General features: G+C 35.2%; 1 protein-coding gene across 3 annotated transcripts; it reads left to right on the top strand.

Annotated features, from left to right (window-relative positions):
* The first annotated feature begins 4778 nt into the window (after positions 1 to 4778).
* LOC140887101 (valine--tRNA ligase, mitochondrial 1) lies at positions 4779 to 14036 on the top strand. Of its 3 annotated transcripts, XM_073294143.1 has the most exons (22): positions 4779 to 4900; positions 5111 to 5182; positions 5726 to 5788; positions 5954 to 6120; positions 6210 to 6282; positions 6771 to 6836; positions 6924 to 7007; positions 7842 to 7919; positions 8114 to 8197; positions 8333 to 8412; positions 8916 to 8973; positions 9111 to 9413; positions 9511 to 9681; positions 10009 to 10208; positions 10437 to 10839; positions 11183 to 11434; positions 11519 to 12019; positions 12194 to 12300; positions 12685 to 12784; positions 12896 to 13041; positions 13511 to 13707; positions 13787 to 14036. In XM_073294143.1, exons 2-21 carry the CDS (start codon positions 5123 to 5125, stop codon positions 13683 to 13685), a joined length of 3171 nt encoding a protein of 1056 aa, XP_073150244.1. In that variant the 5' UTR covers positions 4779 to 4900; positions 5111 to 5122; the 3' UTR covers positions 13686 to 13707; positions 13787 to 14036. The 3 variants fall into 3 exon arrangements, with proteins under 3 accessions (XP_073150244.1, XP_073150243.1, XP_073150245.1); XM_073294142.1 differs by having other exon boundaries at positions 13511 to 14036; XM_073294144.1 differs by having other exon boundaries at positions 4807 to 4884; positions 13511 to 14036.
* The last annotated feature ends 1098 nt before the right edge of the window (positions 14037 to 15134 follow it).

The following is a 15134-nucleotide window of genomic DNA, read 5'->3' as shown; positions in this document are numbered from 1 at the left end:
ATGCATCTAATCAGTTTCAAATAGCATTTGATATCTCTTATGATATTTCAGGTGCATGAAAATGCTTATTGGGTGAATATCATCATTATTTTACCATACCATCAAATTCATCAGGTTTGTGGATAAATAGTTTAGCATATTATAAGGAATTAAGTTTACAAGTTCCTCTTTCTGATAGTTGATAATTAATTTTTGCCTGTAAGTTCGTAATGCAATATTTACATCAATATAAATCGAGATATTGTATTCTACTCACTCCTTTAATTTTAGTTTAGTTCCATATTTGCTGAGATGCTACTGATATGCCTTTTAGAACAATGCTGATATTGCAGCATCCAAAATGATGGAAGAACTTGATATAAATGGAGATCAGATGATTAACGCGGAAGAATTTGTGACGGGATTATCGAAATGGCTGAATCTAACTTGCAACAAAAATCCCAGCTCGGAAAAGAGTGAAGACGATAATTATAAAATATGTAAACATCAATAAGTCTTCTAGTTCACGAGTGTTAGCTTTACATCATTGTCTGATTTTGTCTATCAAAAAATCATGCAGAAACATGGGAGCAGATTGATAAACTCATTGAGGACAAGTTCAGCGAAAACATGTTTGCTTTTCTTACACGTCCGGACAGGTAAAGATTCTCCATTTTCACCATCATTCTCTAGCTGAAACTGGGCTATATTTGTCAAGTTGATCCTCAGGACATTGTCATGGTAAGTTCTAAAACCGAGGTTGGTTTGAGAATATTCTTCCCTTTTTCTTAATTAAAGTTCAATGTAGTAGACTTGCTTCATTTGCCAATTTGGTCAATAAAAATGTTCTAACATATGCGCGACCTTCGTCATTATTTCTTTGCTATTGATACAATTATCGGGAGATCTTCTTCAATAACTTTTTATTTCATGCATCACTTTTCAGCATTGATGAAAGTCTTACACCCATTTTGATCAAGTTGAAGATTACTCGTAAAGCTCACTAAGTATGTGTCGAATTCAATGTGCGTGAAGACTACTAAGCCTCAGCTATCTAGGTAGAGTTGCTGACATGATCGTAGGAGATTAACATAAACAATGTTTGTTAACATCTGCTTGTAAAACTTCTCGTCTACGTTCTTTTTACCAAAATATGTGCAGCAAGTTCAACTGGCAATCGTTTACTATGTAGGATCAGTTTACTTTGTTGGTAAGTTGGTAACCATCTACTTTGGTATAAAAGGAAGAATACCTGAAGTTTAGTGCTTCATGAGCTATATTCTATTCTCTTCTGTTACTGGGATTGAACTATATTAAGACTAATCAAATGTTTATAGGAAAGACATGCGCTCATCCAGTCACTCTCAACAAGGGCAGATTACCTAGAGAATAAAGTAAGCACTTTAACATACTGCCATTATATTTTTGTAATGTGTAGTGATATTATGTTGCAATATGTATGTCTTTATTATGTTCTTTGTTAACTTGCCTTATTAGGATCCTACAAGGTTTAGATATTGAAGTTGTGGACTGAGAAAGCGTGACTATATGCTTCTCACTGTGTCATGACGAGCACTCTTTTCTTTTCTAAGTTCTCTGCTTAGAATGGTGTTCATGATCTGAATCTTGTATAAGTGATGTGTATAAACTTAAAGATGCAGTTTTGCTTAGAGACGATCGTTTATAATTTGTACTAGTTTACCTCGGTCACCCCACTCAGCAGTTTTGTTGTTTCCTACAGTAAAAAATACTTCACATAGAAAGAAGCAGATATGTATATGTGGTGGACTGAAAATGGAACAAGTGTCTGTGAGCGATATGACATTCAGACAATGCACGCAATAGAATTTCAAGGGATTCGAAGGGGTTACTGAATTGCTTAAAATTAGAGTACTTTTATTAATGATAATTTTATGTCGTAGTTCATGTTCTTTTACTGATAAATATCTTTTTAAGTTTACTTTTCATTTTAATCTATTCATATTTTTTTATGTTTGTTTTTATTTTTAATAATTTACAGTATGGAGATACAAATTAAAGGAAAAGAGATTGTTGCGGTTTTTATGAAAGCTCGGGATGCTAGCATGTGCTGAAGGAAGAAATCAAAGTTTTTCGAGATTAATGCATAGTTTTTTCCTAGTGTTCATTAAATTAGAATTCGATTATTTTTTATTTGAATGATTTATAATATTGGAAGACTCTATATTAAATTTTATTTTACAAATTTTTGAATTTTGAGTGACTTATAATATTGAAAATTTGTGAATTAATTTTTGTTTTGTTTTTTATTTACCAGAAAAGACAACGCTTTTTTGAAGCGTTGTCTTTTCCAGATACAACGACACTTAAAAAACGTTGTCTTTTCCAGAAACGACAACGCTTTTTATAAAAGACAACGCTTAAAAAGCGTTGTCATTTTTAGATACGACAACGCTTTTTAAGCGTTGTTGTTTCATTTAAAAAGCGTTGTCTTTTCCAGAAACGACAACGCTTTTTATAAAAGACAACTCTTAAAAAGCGTTGTCGTTTTTAGATACGACAACACTTTTTAAGCGTTGTTGTTTCTGGAAACGACAACGCTTTTTCCGCGTTGTCTTTGAGCGTGGTCTTTTACAACACTGCCTACGACAACGCTTTTTCGGGGACATTAACAACGCGGAAAAAAGCGTTGTCTTTGGCCGTTTTTCTTGTAGTGTCTTTAGATGTGAACTTATCAAAACTTTGCAAAATATGTGATTGTTGGTTCATGAGATCTTCACACGCTTTCTCAGCTTTTCGATGAGGCGAGGTTAGATCCTTTTCCAATATGTGCCAAAAATGCACAAATTTTCCCATCTCTTACCTTCGTCCATGAACGAAACATGTTAATAGTAAATGCATCTAATCCAGAAGGTCCATCTTGAGTATGAAATACATAACATGGTAAACAAAATGCGGCATCTGCACTTGGAGAATATTCCAACCAAGATGTGAATAACTTAAACCACGATGCTTTAAAATTGCGAGGATGTTTTTCTCCAGACTTTGGATAATTTGAAAGCATACATTGGTATGGACCAGTTTTAATATAAGCTCTTCTAAATTCATAACGATTTTCAATGGGGTACTCCCATATTCGCGGTCGCAGTCCTGGATCACGTTCTATTGATTGAACCAGTGTTTTTGGAACCAGACCGGACCGGCCGGTTCGACCAGGAACCGGTCGCCGGACCGGTCCGACCCCAAAAACCGGAAAACCGGTCAGAACCGGTCAAAAACCGGTTGGACCGGCCAAGAACCGGAAAACCGGTTCAACCAATCGGTTTAGGGTGTTTTTTTATTTTTTTATTTTGAAAATTTAAATTTTTTTATTTTTAAATCTTAGATTTAATATTTTTATATATAAATACATTATTATTTGAAATTTCTACTTCATTTAATATTTTTTAATAATTATTGGTTTTTTAAAAAATAAATAATTTATAACTATAATTGATATTTTAAATATATTTACATATTTATTTATCTTTTAAACTATGTTAAATATATATTTTATGTCTATTTATATAATTTTTGAGTTTTTAAAATTCCAAAATATATTATTTATTATATTAAATTATATAAACGGTTTTTCGGTTCGACCGTCCGGTTAAAACGGTCCGACCGGTTGGACCATTTTTTTAAGTAAACCGGTTCGATCACCGGTCCGGTTATGAAAACACTGGATTGAACATCAAATATGTCATTGCTTTAAAATCTTTAAAATTTTGCAGGGCGACCGTCAAAATTCAAATGATTAATATCTGTAGCTGGATTTGATTGAGATATTCGAATTTCATAATTCTTTCTTTTGAAGAACGAATCAATTGTTTGTGGTTTTTTTATCTAAAAAAAAATTGACTCAAGTTCAAATAATAACATACAAATCTTTGATATAATCAATATCAATCAATAATCAATATCAATAATATAATAAAAGCAACAAATAATGCAGAGAATTAAATACTCGTATTAAAAATCAAAAACACGAAAGCAATGTATATGTTTAATCGATAATATATTAAAAAGAATAAATAATGCAAATATTGAATTTGCCCAACTAAGAAATCGACAAAACACCGTAAAAAAATCAAAAAAACACTTTATATATTCAGAAAATAAAAATTTGGTCAAATACATAATAGAAATAAAAACAAATAAAACTTAGAAATCTGTTAATAAAATATTAAGGATCCGTTTGTTTTGCCACATTATTAATCTACGTATAACTTATCTTGAGCCCGTTTGGATTTTGTAGACATTTTTTAAAATAAGTGCTTTTAAAAGCTATAATTTTTTGTTTTTAAAAAAGCTCTAATTTTGACTTAAAAAAGTGCTTATTTAACCACTTTTTTGGTCAACCAAACACCTTGTTAACTGAAAAGCACTTAAAAAAGTATTTTTTTGGTCTGGCTTTTGAAACCAAACGAGGCCCTTATCTCATCTTACGTTCTTTTTGTCATATTATTTATATATTCATTAATTATATATCTTATATCAATCAAATCATTAATTATTTATCCTAAATCAATCAAATCATTAAATTTAAATTACTACATTACCCTTTATAAATAATAATATCCATATTTTATTAATTGTTAAAAGGTCAAAATAGTAATTTACTATTTTTATATAAAATTTAATCAATCAAATCAAATATACCATAATCTATCGATCAAATCAAATACTATATTAACTATCATTTCTTATTACTTTTTAGTACAATATATTACTTATATTTATATTTTTTATCTCATCTTTTAACTTCAAAGTGTACCTAATAATAATAGAGTTTTTTTTTTAAAAAAACATATCTCGCAAAGCCGTTGCCAAAACCCTACATCTCTTTGCCGCCGCCGCCGCCAACTCCCGTCTCATCGGAATCGGGTCTTTCTCCTACTAGGTTTCATTATCAACTACGCGCTCCGCCACTCAATTTCGATTTTTTTTTATAAAAAAATTGTTATGCTTCTGCCTTCTTGGCTGCATGTGCTCTGATTCTGTTTCATAATTTTCCTTCTTGTTGATTTATCATCGATGCCGTTGACGGTGGCCTTTAAAATCATCGGTGGAGATGTAACGATTGTGAGATAATATTCTATTCTATTGGCAGGGAGGGGGAACAATGGAGTCGAAGGAGTTGACGCAGAAAGAGCTCGACAATAAAAAGAAGAAAGAAGAAAAGGTGCGGGCAACAATTTTTTAGAATTTATTCAACAGTTTCAGTCTTCACTTGTTAGATAATTATGGTGCCTTCTGGTTGGAGTAGTATTAATCACTCGGGTGGCTGAATTTGAAGGTGTAAAATCTGTGTAAGAATTTTAATATAACTCATAAGGTGACCGAATCAAAGGTCTAAACTTTGTTTTTGCTCTCGAGTCTGTTTCAGTGTCAGTTCCTACAATTTTCTGCATTGCCACTACCTAGTAGACTGGAGTTTTTTCTGATATCAAACTGGGGCATAGACCATTTTTTGTTTGCAAGCACATTTATGGACACACCCAACCACACTCGTTGACCTGAAAAATTCTCACACACATCTATATGTGTGTGGGTGCATTAAAGTTATGAACTTTTGATTAGATGCGGTATTCCATGTTCTGTTTTGATTTGATCGCATGAGTGGATGTCTTCAGTCATAGATGGCACATGGTTCCTTGCTTTGATTTGTCTTGAATTCTAAAACTTGTGCTATCTGGTTTATGTCCTTGATGGGTTCTCTATGTAGGCTAGAGAGAAGGAGCTGAAGAAACTTAAGGCGGCACAAAAAGCAGAGGCAGCCAAACTTCAGGTATACCACAGCATGTTTTTCTCTGTCTGTGGTTACACTTAAGCTTGGGAATGATGCCATCCTTGAAATTAGGAATGATGCCGAGCGTAAAATGATGCTGATATTTCACCTAGTTTCGTTTATGGCAGTAATGGTGCTATCCTCATCCCATTTATTTGAAATCAGGCACAACAAGCAGCTAATGATCCTAAGCCTGTGAAGAAAAAAATTTCAAGAAGAGAAGTGGAGGAAAACCCCGAGGACTATAAAGACCCAGAAACAGCTTTGGGTGAGAAGAAAAACTTATCTAGTCAAATGGCAAAAACTTACAATCCCAATTTGGTCGAGAGCACGTATGTCAGAATTAATCAATTTTATTGCAAATGTTAAATCTCTATATGTCCTCTCTTTCTAATCCTTCTGCTTTACATGTCTGATCTAGGTGGTATGAATGGTGGGAAAAATCTAATTTTTTTGAGGCAGATGCGAAGAGCTCCAAAAAGCCTTTTGTCATTGTGAGTTTCTTGAGTTGTGCACAATGTTTGTTGTTAGGTAACGACTGGAAGACGATAAAATGCAAACCACTTCGGTGTGTCTGTGATCCATGTGTTCTCTAATATCTTTATGTTCAATCTAGGTAAAACATACATGGATTCTGCTAACTATAACACATCCATATACCACTTAAATTAAGAATTCTGAAAGCTAAATAATAGTTGCGGCGACCTTTACAAACTTCTACGTGACACAGACATTACCGAGGATTTCTGAATTTCATGATAAACAACAATTTTTTTGACAAACTTTTTATTGACATCCTTCTAAAGTTTTTCAATGGAACGGAGTCAAGTGAGTTCTTGAAATTTTTTATGCCTACTGTCTCCACATGCTGATATAGGTGAAATATGTTTCTTACGGTTAACATAGGAGAGATGTTAGTAAATCCAAATTATGAGAGGTTTCTAAACATTCATTAAACATCCTTTTCACCTTCTGAGTGCAGGTTCTGCCTCCACCCAATGTTACTGGGGCCCTGCATATTGGTCATGCTCTTACTGCAGCAATCCAGGTCTTCTAGCAGGATGTGTTTTTCTAAGCTGGAGTTTGTACTGAAATACATTTTCTCCTTTTTTGTTGATAAAAATATTGTCTCCAGGATACAATTATTCGCTGGAGGCGGATGTCTGGATATAATACATTGTGGGTACCTGGTATGGACCATGCTGGAATTGCCACACAGGTTGAGTGATTGGATTTCTTTTGAAATTTTCTCATGGGTATATGCACGGCTTCATTCATGCAATTTTCGGTGGGAGTTAATTTTTCTGGGAGTGGTGGATGTTTCTTCTTCATGAAAGACCTGACTCTGAATAAATGCTCATAATCATTGTGTCATGAGCCTCCATTGAACCAATATGGGAGAGTTAAAGCCCAGAGGATTATTCTTATATAATTTTTTGTAGGATGCGTTGTATCTTAGCTTTTATTTAAGTTTTAAATAATAGAATCATTTGATAGTTAGAGTGATCTTTTATTTATGTTAGGATATTATTTTTTCTATTTGAATCATTGTACTCTATTATAAACAGAGTATGATTTTATTTATAAAATTATGAGAAAAATTAATCAAAATATTGTGTTACGAGATCTAAGGTTCTCTCCCAACTAGCCTTTAAACCAAGAGATTGTGATGTTCTCTCCAACGAGCCTCAAAACATCACGAATTATGATCAATCCTTAAATCGCCCCCATAATGATATCAAAACCCTGGGACCATGACACATTGTGTGTTGTATATGATATCTTGAGATGATGCACAAGGTTTTTATCTTAAGAAATCCCTTTTGGTAAAACTCCAGATGATTTTTGAAATAATCGGCCATTTGGATTACAAATTATGTGAAATTATATCTTCGAAATCTTCGAAAAATACATTTGGCATTTTTTGTTAGGTGAAAGTGCTAGAATTAGTTGAATTGTTTTTGAAAGATTTGGAGTTCTGTAATGGTGCTTGTGATGTCCGTTGCTACAATGGTAGATTTGTTGACTGCCACTGAAATTGCAATTTTTTCAGGTGGTCGTGGAGAAGAAAATTATGAGGGAAAGGAAAATGACTAGGCATGATGTTGGTCGGGAAGCATTTGTCAATGAAGTGAGTTTGACCATTTATCTCCAGTTTTTGTGTTATGGTCATTTCCCTCTTGGGATATAAGATCCCTTTATCGATGCTTGGAACTCATGAAAACACATATAGCTATCAATGTGTGGTCTGGATTAGTTTTCTTGCCTTGACTTCTGAACAGTATTGAAGATATGATTAATCTGATTTGGAGCACTTGCTAGTAGGTTTGGAAATGGAAGAATGAGCATGGGGGCACCATACTGAAGCAACTTCGACGTTTAGGAGCATCTTTGGATTGGTCTCGTGAGGTGACAATTTATGTTATTGCCATTTCACATCTTTTCTTTGATCAAATACTTCAAGTTTGGTGAGGATCATTCATGAAGTTTCTGATATTATTCTATGTTTTTTTGCCATTTGGCCACAAAACCGATGCACGATAGTGTTTTACCATGGATGAGAAGAGATCAATGGCTGTGACAGAGGCTTTTGTAAGACTTTACAAGGAAGGCCTTATATATAGGTATAGTGATGCCATGCAGTTGTTAAAACATCGTTAACGTATTGGAACTATTAGTTTCGGTTTTGCTTATGGTAGCCTTGCGTCCAGTTTGAGTATTTGTTTCAGCATGTCTTTCTGAACATTGCATGCCTTGGGCCTAATTTTACACTTGCAATTGAACCATTGAAGTGATCTGTAGTGTCTAACTTTACATTCGTAATTGAGGTAACTGGTCTGATGCCTAAAGATATGCTTCTGTTGTACAGTGAGCCTTATATGACTTGTTATAAGCACAAAGTCATGTGATTGTGTTAGTATTCTTATGATTTTTAATCTTTTATGATTCCTTACAGCAGAAATTTAAATATTTGATAATCTCTTCTTTGGTGTGTGCACCTCCCACATCTTAAAGTCTTTTCTACTTTTCAAGGTTTTGAACGAACCTTGAATTTAATTTATGCTTTACAGGAAGTAGGCTGTACAGTTTCTTGTTTATTCTAAGATCTTTCTTATTTTAATTTTAGAGATGTGCGACTAGTGAACTGGGATTGCGTCTTGAGGACAGCAATATCTGATATTGAGGTACAATACAACAGTTCTTACTCAACTTTATTTCTTTTCTTTTTCTTTCTTTCTTTTTTTTAATCGTATACACATTTATTTCTCACGAATAAAATCAAGTGAATTCTAATATTCCCGAAGTTCCTTGACATGATTAGGTAGAATATATAGAAATCAAAGAGAGAATGCCATTGCGTGTTCCTGGATACCAAAAACCTGTGGAGTTTGGAGTGCTGACTTCATTTGCTTATCCTTTGGAAGGAGGCGTAGGTGAGATTGTTGTGGCAACTACAAGAGTGGAAACAATGTTGGGTGATACTGCAATTGCTATACATCCAAATGACACAAGATATAGCCATGTTCATGGGAAATTTGCTATCCATCCTTTCAATGGGAGGAAACTGCCCATAGTTTGTGATGAAGTACTTGTAGATATGAATTTTGGTACCGGCGCTGTTAAGGTGAGTATTATTTTTGTTGCCTTAAATGAGTGTAATTGATTTTTCCAACTCTTTCAAAAGAAGCAACTGCTGTAATAAAGCATTATTTATTTTACAGATAACACCAGCCCATGATCCTAATGATTTTGAGGTTGGAAAGCGTCATAAGCTTGACTTTATCAACATTTTTACTGATGATGGAAAGATAAACAGTAATGGTGGTCCAGACTTTGTTGGGATGGCAAGGTTTGAAGCTCGTGTCTCTCTGATCGAAGCATTAAAGGAAAAGGTACTTTATGATTTATTTGCATTGAAAAGATTAAAGTAGGCCGTTCTTATGCAGTTAGCCTGACTAATGTGCCAGAATCAATTATCAAATGGATCTCCATATGCTTTTGTTTCATATTATAACACTCGTATACTTGCATACATTTGGATTTCAACAATGTCCTTCAGAATCCATTGATTATATCTATTTAGTTTATCACACAACTTCTAAAGCAGGGTTCCAGTTAAATTCTTGTACCAGGAAATTTGTGCAGTTTTTTGTTGGAAGGCTAGAGAAACTTTATTGAAATTAAATTCCATCAATGATAGTTTTTGCCTTCATTTTTAGGGACTCTATAGAGGTGATAAAAATAATGAGATGCGCCTTGGAATTTGCTCGAGAAGCAACGATGTGGTGGAGCCCCTCATAAAGCCCCAGTGGTATGTCAGCTGCAAAAGCATGGCACAACAAGGTCTTGATGCCGTCATGGATGGAACAAATCCGAAAATGGAGATCATCCCAAAACAATATGTGGCTGAATGGAAAAGGTAAGCTGTAAATTGATATTTATGTGTCAGGCTTTTACCAAATATGATTTGGAAAGAAAATAAGATTTATCAAGGTTTTTAGAAGATGTGATTTGGAAGAAAAATGAGATATATTTTTATTTGCTGTTTTTCTTATGTTGGTTGAAACTTTACCCACTTGGGGGTTAACACTTAAATTTATCTGGATTTTTGAATTTGGTATCAACGAATGGGTTCTGGAGATTGCAGATGGCTTGAAAATATTCGTGATTGGTGCATCTCAAGGCAACTGTGGTGGGGTCATCGTGTTCCGGCATGGTATGCAGTGTTGGATGATGACAAATTGAAGGAACTTGGTGCATACAATGACCATTGGGTGGTTGCTAGGAATGAGGAAGAGGCTTATGAGGAGGCTAGAAAAATATATTCTGGAAAGCACTTCCAGCTGTTCCTTGATCCAGACGTTTTAGATACTTGGTTTTCTTCTGGTCTTTTTCCGTTATCTGTGTTGGGATGGCCAGATGATACCGATGATCTAAAAGCATTCTATCCAACATCTGTCCTGGAAACCGGTCATGACATCCTCTTTTTCTGGGTTGCTCGTATGGTGATGTTGGGAATGAAGCTTGGAGGTGATGTACCCTTTGGAAAGGTGAGTAAGCATTCTAATTCATTTCCTGCAAAATGTTTATGGCATTCAAGTTTTAAATTTGTTACTTGCTGATGCTCTGCTTGCTCCTTATTGTTTGTTGATGTCAACTTAGACTTGAAGTCTCTCTCTCTCTCTCTCTCTCTCTCTCTCTCTCTCTCTCTCTCTCTCTCTCTCTCTCTCTCTCTCTCTCTCTATGATGCTTGCTTTTGGACCTTTTATATCACAAACCTTGACCTAATGCAGCTAATGGTGATCTACACACATGCAATTAGGATCTACAGCTATTTACAGTTACTTTATAAATGGAATTTGCTAATGGAGATTCATTCTTAACTATTGGCAGGTTTACCTGCATCCTATGATCAGGGATGCACATGGACGCAAAATGTCAAAGTCGTTAGGAAATGTCATTGATCCTCTAGAAGTGATTAATGGGGTAACCCTGAAAGATCTTCACAAAAGACTGGAGGAGGGTAATTTGGATCCTAGTGAATTGAAAACTGCTAAAGAAGGGCAAGTGAAGGACTTCCCTAATGGTATTCCTGAATGTGGTGCAGATGCTCTGCGATTTGCCCTTGTGTCATACACAGCTCAGGTTATATTTTTTTCTGTTTCATTTCCAGAAATTAGCAACTTTCTTCTTTGCTCCGGAGGTTAGTTTTGCATCGTTCTCTTTCAGTCGGACAAAATAAACCTGGACATTCAAAGGGTGGTTGGATATCGGCAATGGTGTAACAAGCTCTGGAATGCTATAAGGTTTGCCATGAGTAAACTTGGAGATGATTACATTCCTCCAGAAAAGATTGTTCCCGCTGCCATGCCTTTCAGCTGCAAGTGGATACTGTCGGTCCTGAACAAAACTATATCAAAAACTGTTGCATCTCTAGATTCCTATGAGTTTTCTGATGCCACAACAGCTGTATATTCATGGTGGCAATCTTTATTATGTGATGTGTTTATCGAAGTTATTAAGCCATATTTCACTGATAATGATCCGGCACATGTGTCTGCAAGAAGATCTGCACAAGATACCCTGTGGCTGTGTTTGGATAATGGTTTACGTTTACTTCATCCTTTCATGCCCTACGTCACTGAAGAACTGTGGCAGCGTCTTCCTTCCAAGAAAGATTTTACAAAGAAAGAATCAATTATGATATGTGAATATCCATCACCTGTGGAGGTAAGTCTGCAAATTTTATAAAGTATAGCCCGTGAGTTACCATGTTCTTTTATATGTCAATCTAAGTGCTGTGCTTATCTACAGTAGTTCTATCTGCTTATTTGGTTTTAAGGCCAGATGATTGTTTCATTGCGCAAAATCAGTCTCCGTCAAATCCATTTTTTCTGTCTGTAGTGTTGGGCCAATGAAGATGTGGAGTTGGAGATGGCTACAGTGGATGCTCTAGTGAAATCACTGAGGGCCCTTCGGTCACAGTTGCCATCAGATGAGCGACACGAAAGGTGAAGAAAAAACAATTTATTGCTATCTTGTGAAGAGAACTGGCAATTACTATTTAATTATTATTGGACTATGGAAATGGGGACAGAAATGAAACATGATCATATTTTGTCTTTCAGTGCGTTATTTGGTTTTTGTTGTCAGTTTGCTGGTATAATCATGATTAAGATGGATTATTGTTGTCATTCGAATATCACTTGCATTCTTATTTGTCTCCTTTATTTTTTAGTTGTCTGTTTTAAAGTTATTGAAGTCAGTTATTCCGAAATTAAAATATGTGACCAAGGACTTATTTATGAAGACTTCTTTAGAGTTCTAAATGCTTGTTTGAGTAAAAATGGCTAGTTCCTGCTGTGACTAATATGAAAAATGCTACTGTTTTCCAGGCGAGCAGCTTTTATTCATTGTCGAACAATGGATGCATATGAAACCGTCAAGAACCATGAACTGGAGATTACTACTCTTGCCACATTGTCGTCTCTGAATGTATGTTACATGGTTTTCTATGTCGACTGCATTTGATTTTTCCACTATGTTCACATTAAGAATTTTTCTTCTTCTACCCTTCCAAACAGTTTCTTTTAAAATGGTTCTTAGGTTTTAAGAGAGGGTGAAGAAATGCCAGTGGGTTGTAATGTCGTTGTGGTGAAGGAAATTTTTTCAGTTTTCCTCAAGTTGCGAGGGAGCATTAATGTGGAGGCTGAACGCGACAAGATCAAGAAGAAGATGGAGGATGTACAAATGTAAAAGATATCTCTAGCTCATCCTTATTACTATTTTTGTCTACTGTGAATGCGTAATTGGATGAATTATCCTTATTATGCTCGAAAGTCAAATCCAGTCATAACCAGTTGGAGTGGGTCATTGAACTTCACATCATTATTCTTAAGTCCTATTCCAATCTAGTTGGGTTCAGGGATGTCTAATCTCCATTTGTGCGCAAAACTGATCAGAAATTTGTTTGATTTGGTTGCATGCTGCACATCTCTTTTGCTCTCAAGCTACCAACCAGTGTTGATTGCATGAACTTCTTCTGATCTGCATCGTTCTAGAATTGAGATTAGAATTAATTTAGACTGACTATAGAATTTCTTGTTTTTTCTGTGCTATGTTAGAATTTTTAGCCCCAGTTATCCCTACGCTTTCGAGCCATGTTTATGATGAGTAATTAAAGTATTCATTTCTCTTGTTGACTCTGAATTTCTTTTGCAGCCAATGTGATGGCTTGAAGAAAAAAACAAGTGCTCCTGGATACCAAGAAAAGGTCCCCGCCAATATTCGTGCAAACAATGAGGCTAAACTGGCAACATTGTTGCAAGAACTGTTGTCCTTAAAGGAAGCTAGTGAGCACCTAGAACGAGAAAACGCAGCATCTCACGAATCTTGAAAAAGAACCTTCATTTTTTCAGGTTTTGGAGCAGTTTGTGCCTTCTAAATTCCCTTTAAATTTATTTAGCTCGTGTTTCATCTCTCGTTTGGTGTTTGTAGATAAATGAGATGGGATTAAAGCAAATCTGATTCCAAGACCGTATTTATTTGAAAACATAGAGATTGAAACATCAATTTGGTGCTCATTTATGTATCCGTAGACCGTAGCATGTTTTCCTTATGATCGAAATCATAAAACCACTTGCCATTCCTGATGAGTGCTTCCGCACAAGTTGTTGGTGTTTGTGGTGCTGTCTTTGGATGTTGTGCATTAATTACACTCGGTCCCCCTTTGCACTTTTCGCCTTTACTCGTGCGTATATCTTGTTTCTATCGAGCAATAACTCAACCAAAAATTTTGGTTCTTGCCTTTTGAGCTTTGTCCCTCCAAAAATTATTGGATAAAGAATCGAGTGTCATCGAGGCATATTCAAGAGGACCAGGCGCAACTACAAATAAAGAAACTTTTCAAAGCGTGGGAGAATTTTAGTGCCCCATTTCTGACCAATTTCCCTTTTTCCTTCGTCCCCGAAGGTCACATAATCCCATCATGGACAATTAAATGCACAAACACAGAAAATAATAGAAATCTGATAGCATTGCTGCATTTTTATTTTTACGCGGAGTCAAGCGTGCGTGCAACGTATTATCGTCAATTATGTACTTGATATTATGTACTCGACCTCTGCTATATCGGGACTTCTTATTTACCCTTTGCTCATAAGATGGAGATGTATGCCGGTGCAAATTACGACCCGCAGTGGACATGGAGCATAGAACAAACCTGTAGCTTAAAATAATTAGAGTCGAGTTTTGCACCCTCGAATTGGGAAGGCTTGAACCATTGTTAGGGCCCCTTGACTCGGCACACACCCAATTCCGTCGGGCATAGGTTTCTTTGACGTTTAAGAAATTAAATTCCATTTTGAAAAATATAACATACTTTATAATTAACTAATTTATGCAATCGACAGTAATTGTCAGCAGTCTTCCTTTCTAGGCAATATGTTACTATTTGGTTCATTTTCTATTTGATTACGACTTATCAAAACAACTTGCTCTTAACGGAATTCCTTGTCCACTATCTGGAAAAAAATAATAGTTTTTCTATCATTATAAATCATTTTTATTCATAATTTTAATCCATTTTAACCCAAGTTTCCGATCGAGCTACATCGCCTATTATGTTAGGTTTGGAAAAGAAAGGTGACCAAAGACTTGGACGGTACTCAATGGGGAAAAAAAGAAGAAGAAATGAGACCATTTTTCATAATTTAATTAAACGTCAAATCAAATAATAATATTAAACCAATTTTAGGTCAGAGATGTTTGCGGAGGAATTTAAAATGTCCTGCTAGATTTAAGCGGGGAATGATATTGTTCACCTAACATTAATACTCTTTGGTAT

The sequence above is a fragment of the Henckelia pumila genome, chromosome 3 (assembly GCF_033568475.1).
Source record: "Henckelia pumila isolate YLH828 chromosome 3, ASM3356847v2, whole genome shotgun sequence".
Classification (NCBI taxonomy): Eukaryota; Viridiplantae; Streptophyta; class Magnoliopsida; order Lamiales; family Gesneriaceae; genus Henckelia; species Henckelia pumila.
This window is presented reverse-complemented; position numbering and strand designations above follow the sequence as displayed.

Bases quoted from the DNA above. Each gene is read 5' to 3' on its own strand.
- LOC140887101 (XM_073294143.1), top strand. From the start codon at position 5,123: ATGGAGTCGAAGGAGTTGACGCAGAAAGAGCTCGACAATAAAAAGAAG. The intron at 8,974-9,110 runs GTACAATACAAC...TGACATGATTAG, and splicing joins CAGCAATATCTGATATTGAG to GTAGAATATATAGAAATCAA. The intron at 12,020-12,193 runs GTAAGTCTGCAA...TTCTGTCTGTAG, and splicing joins AATATCCATCACCTGTGGAG to TGTTGGGCCAATGAAGATGT.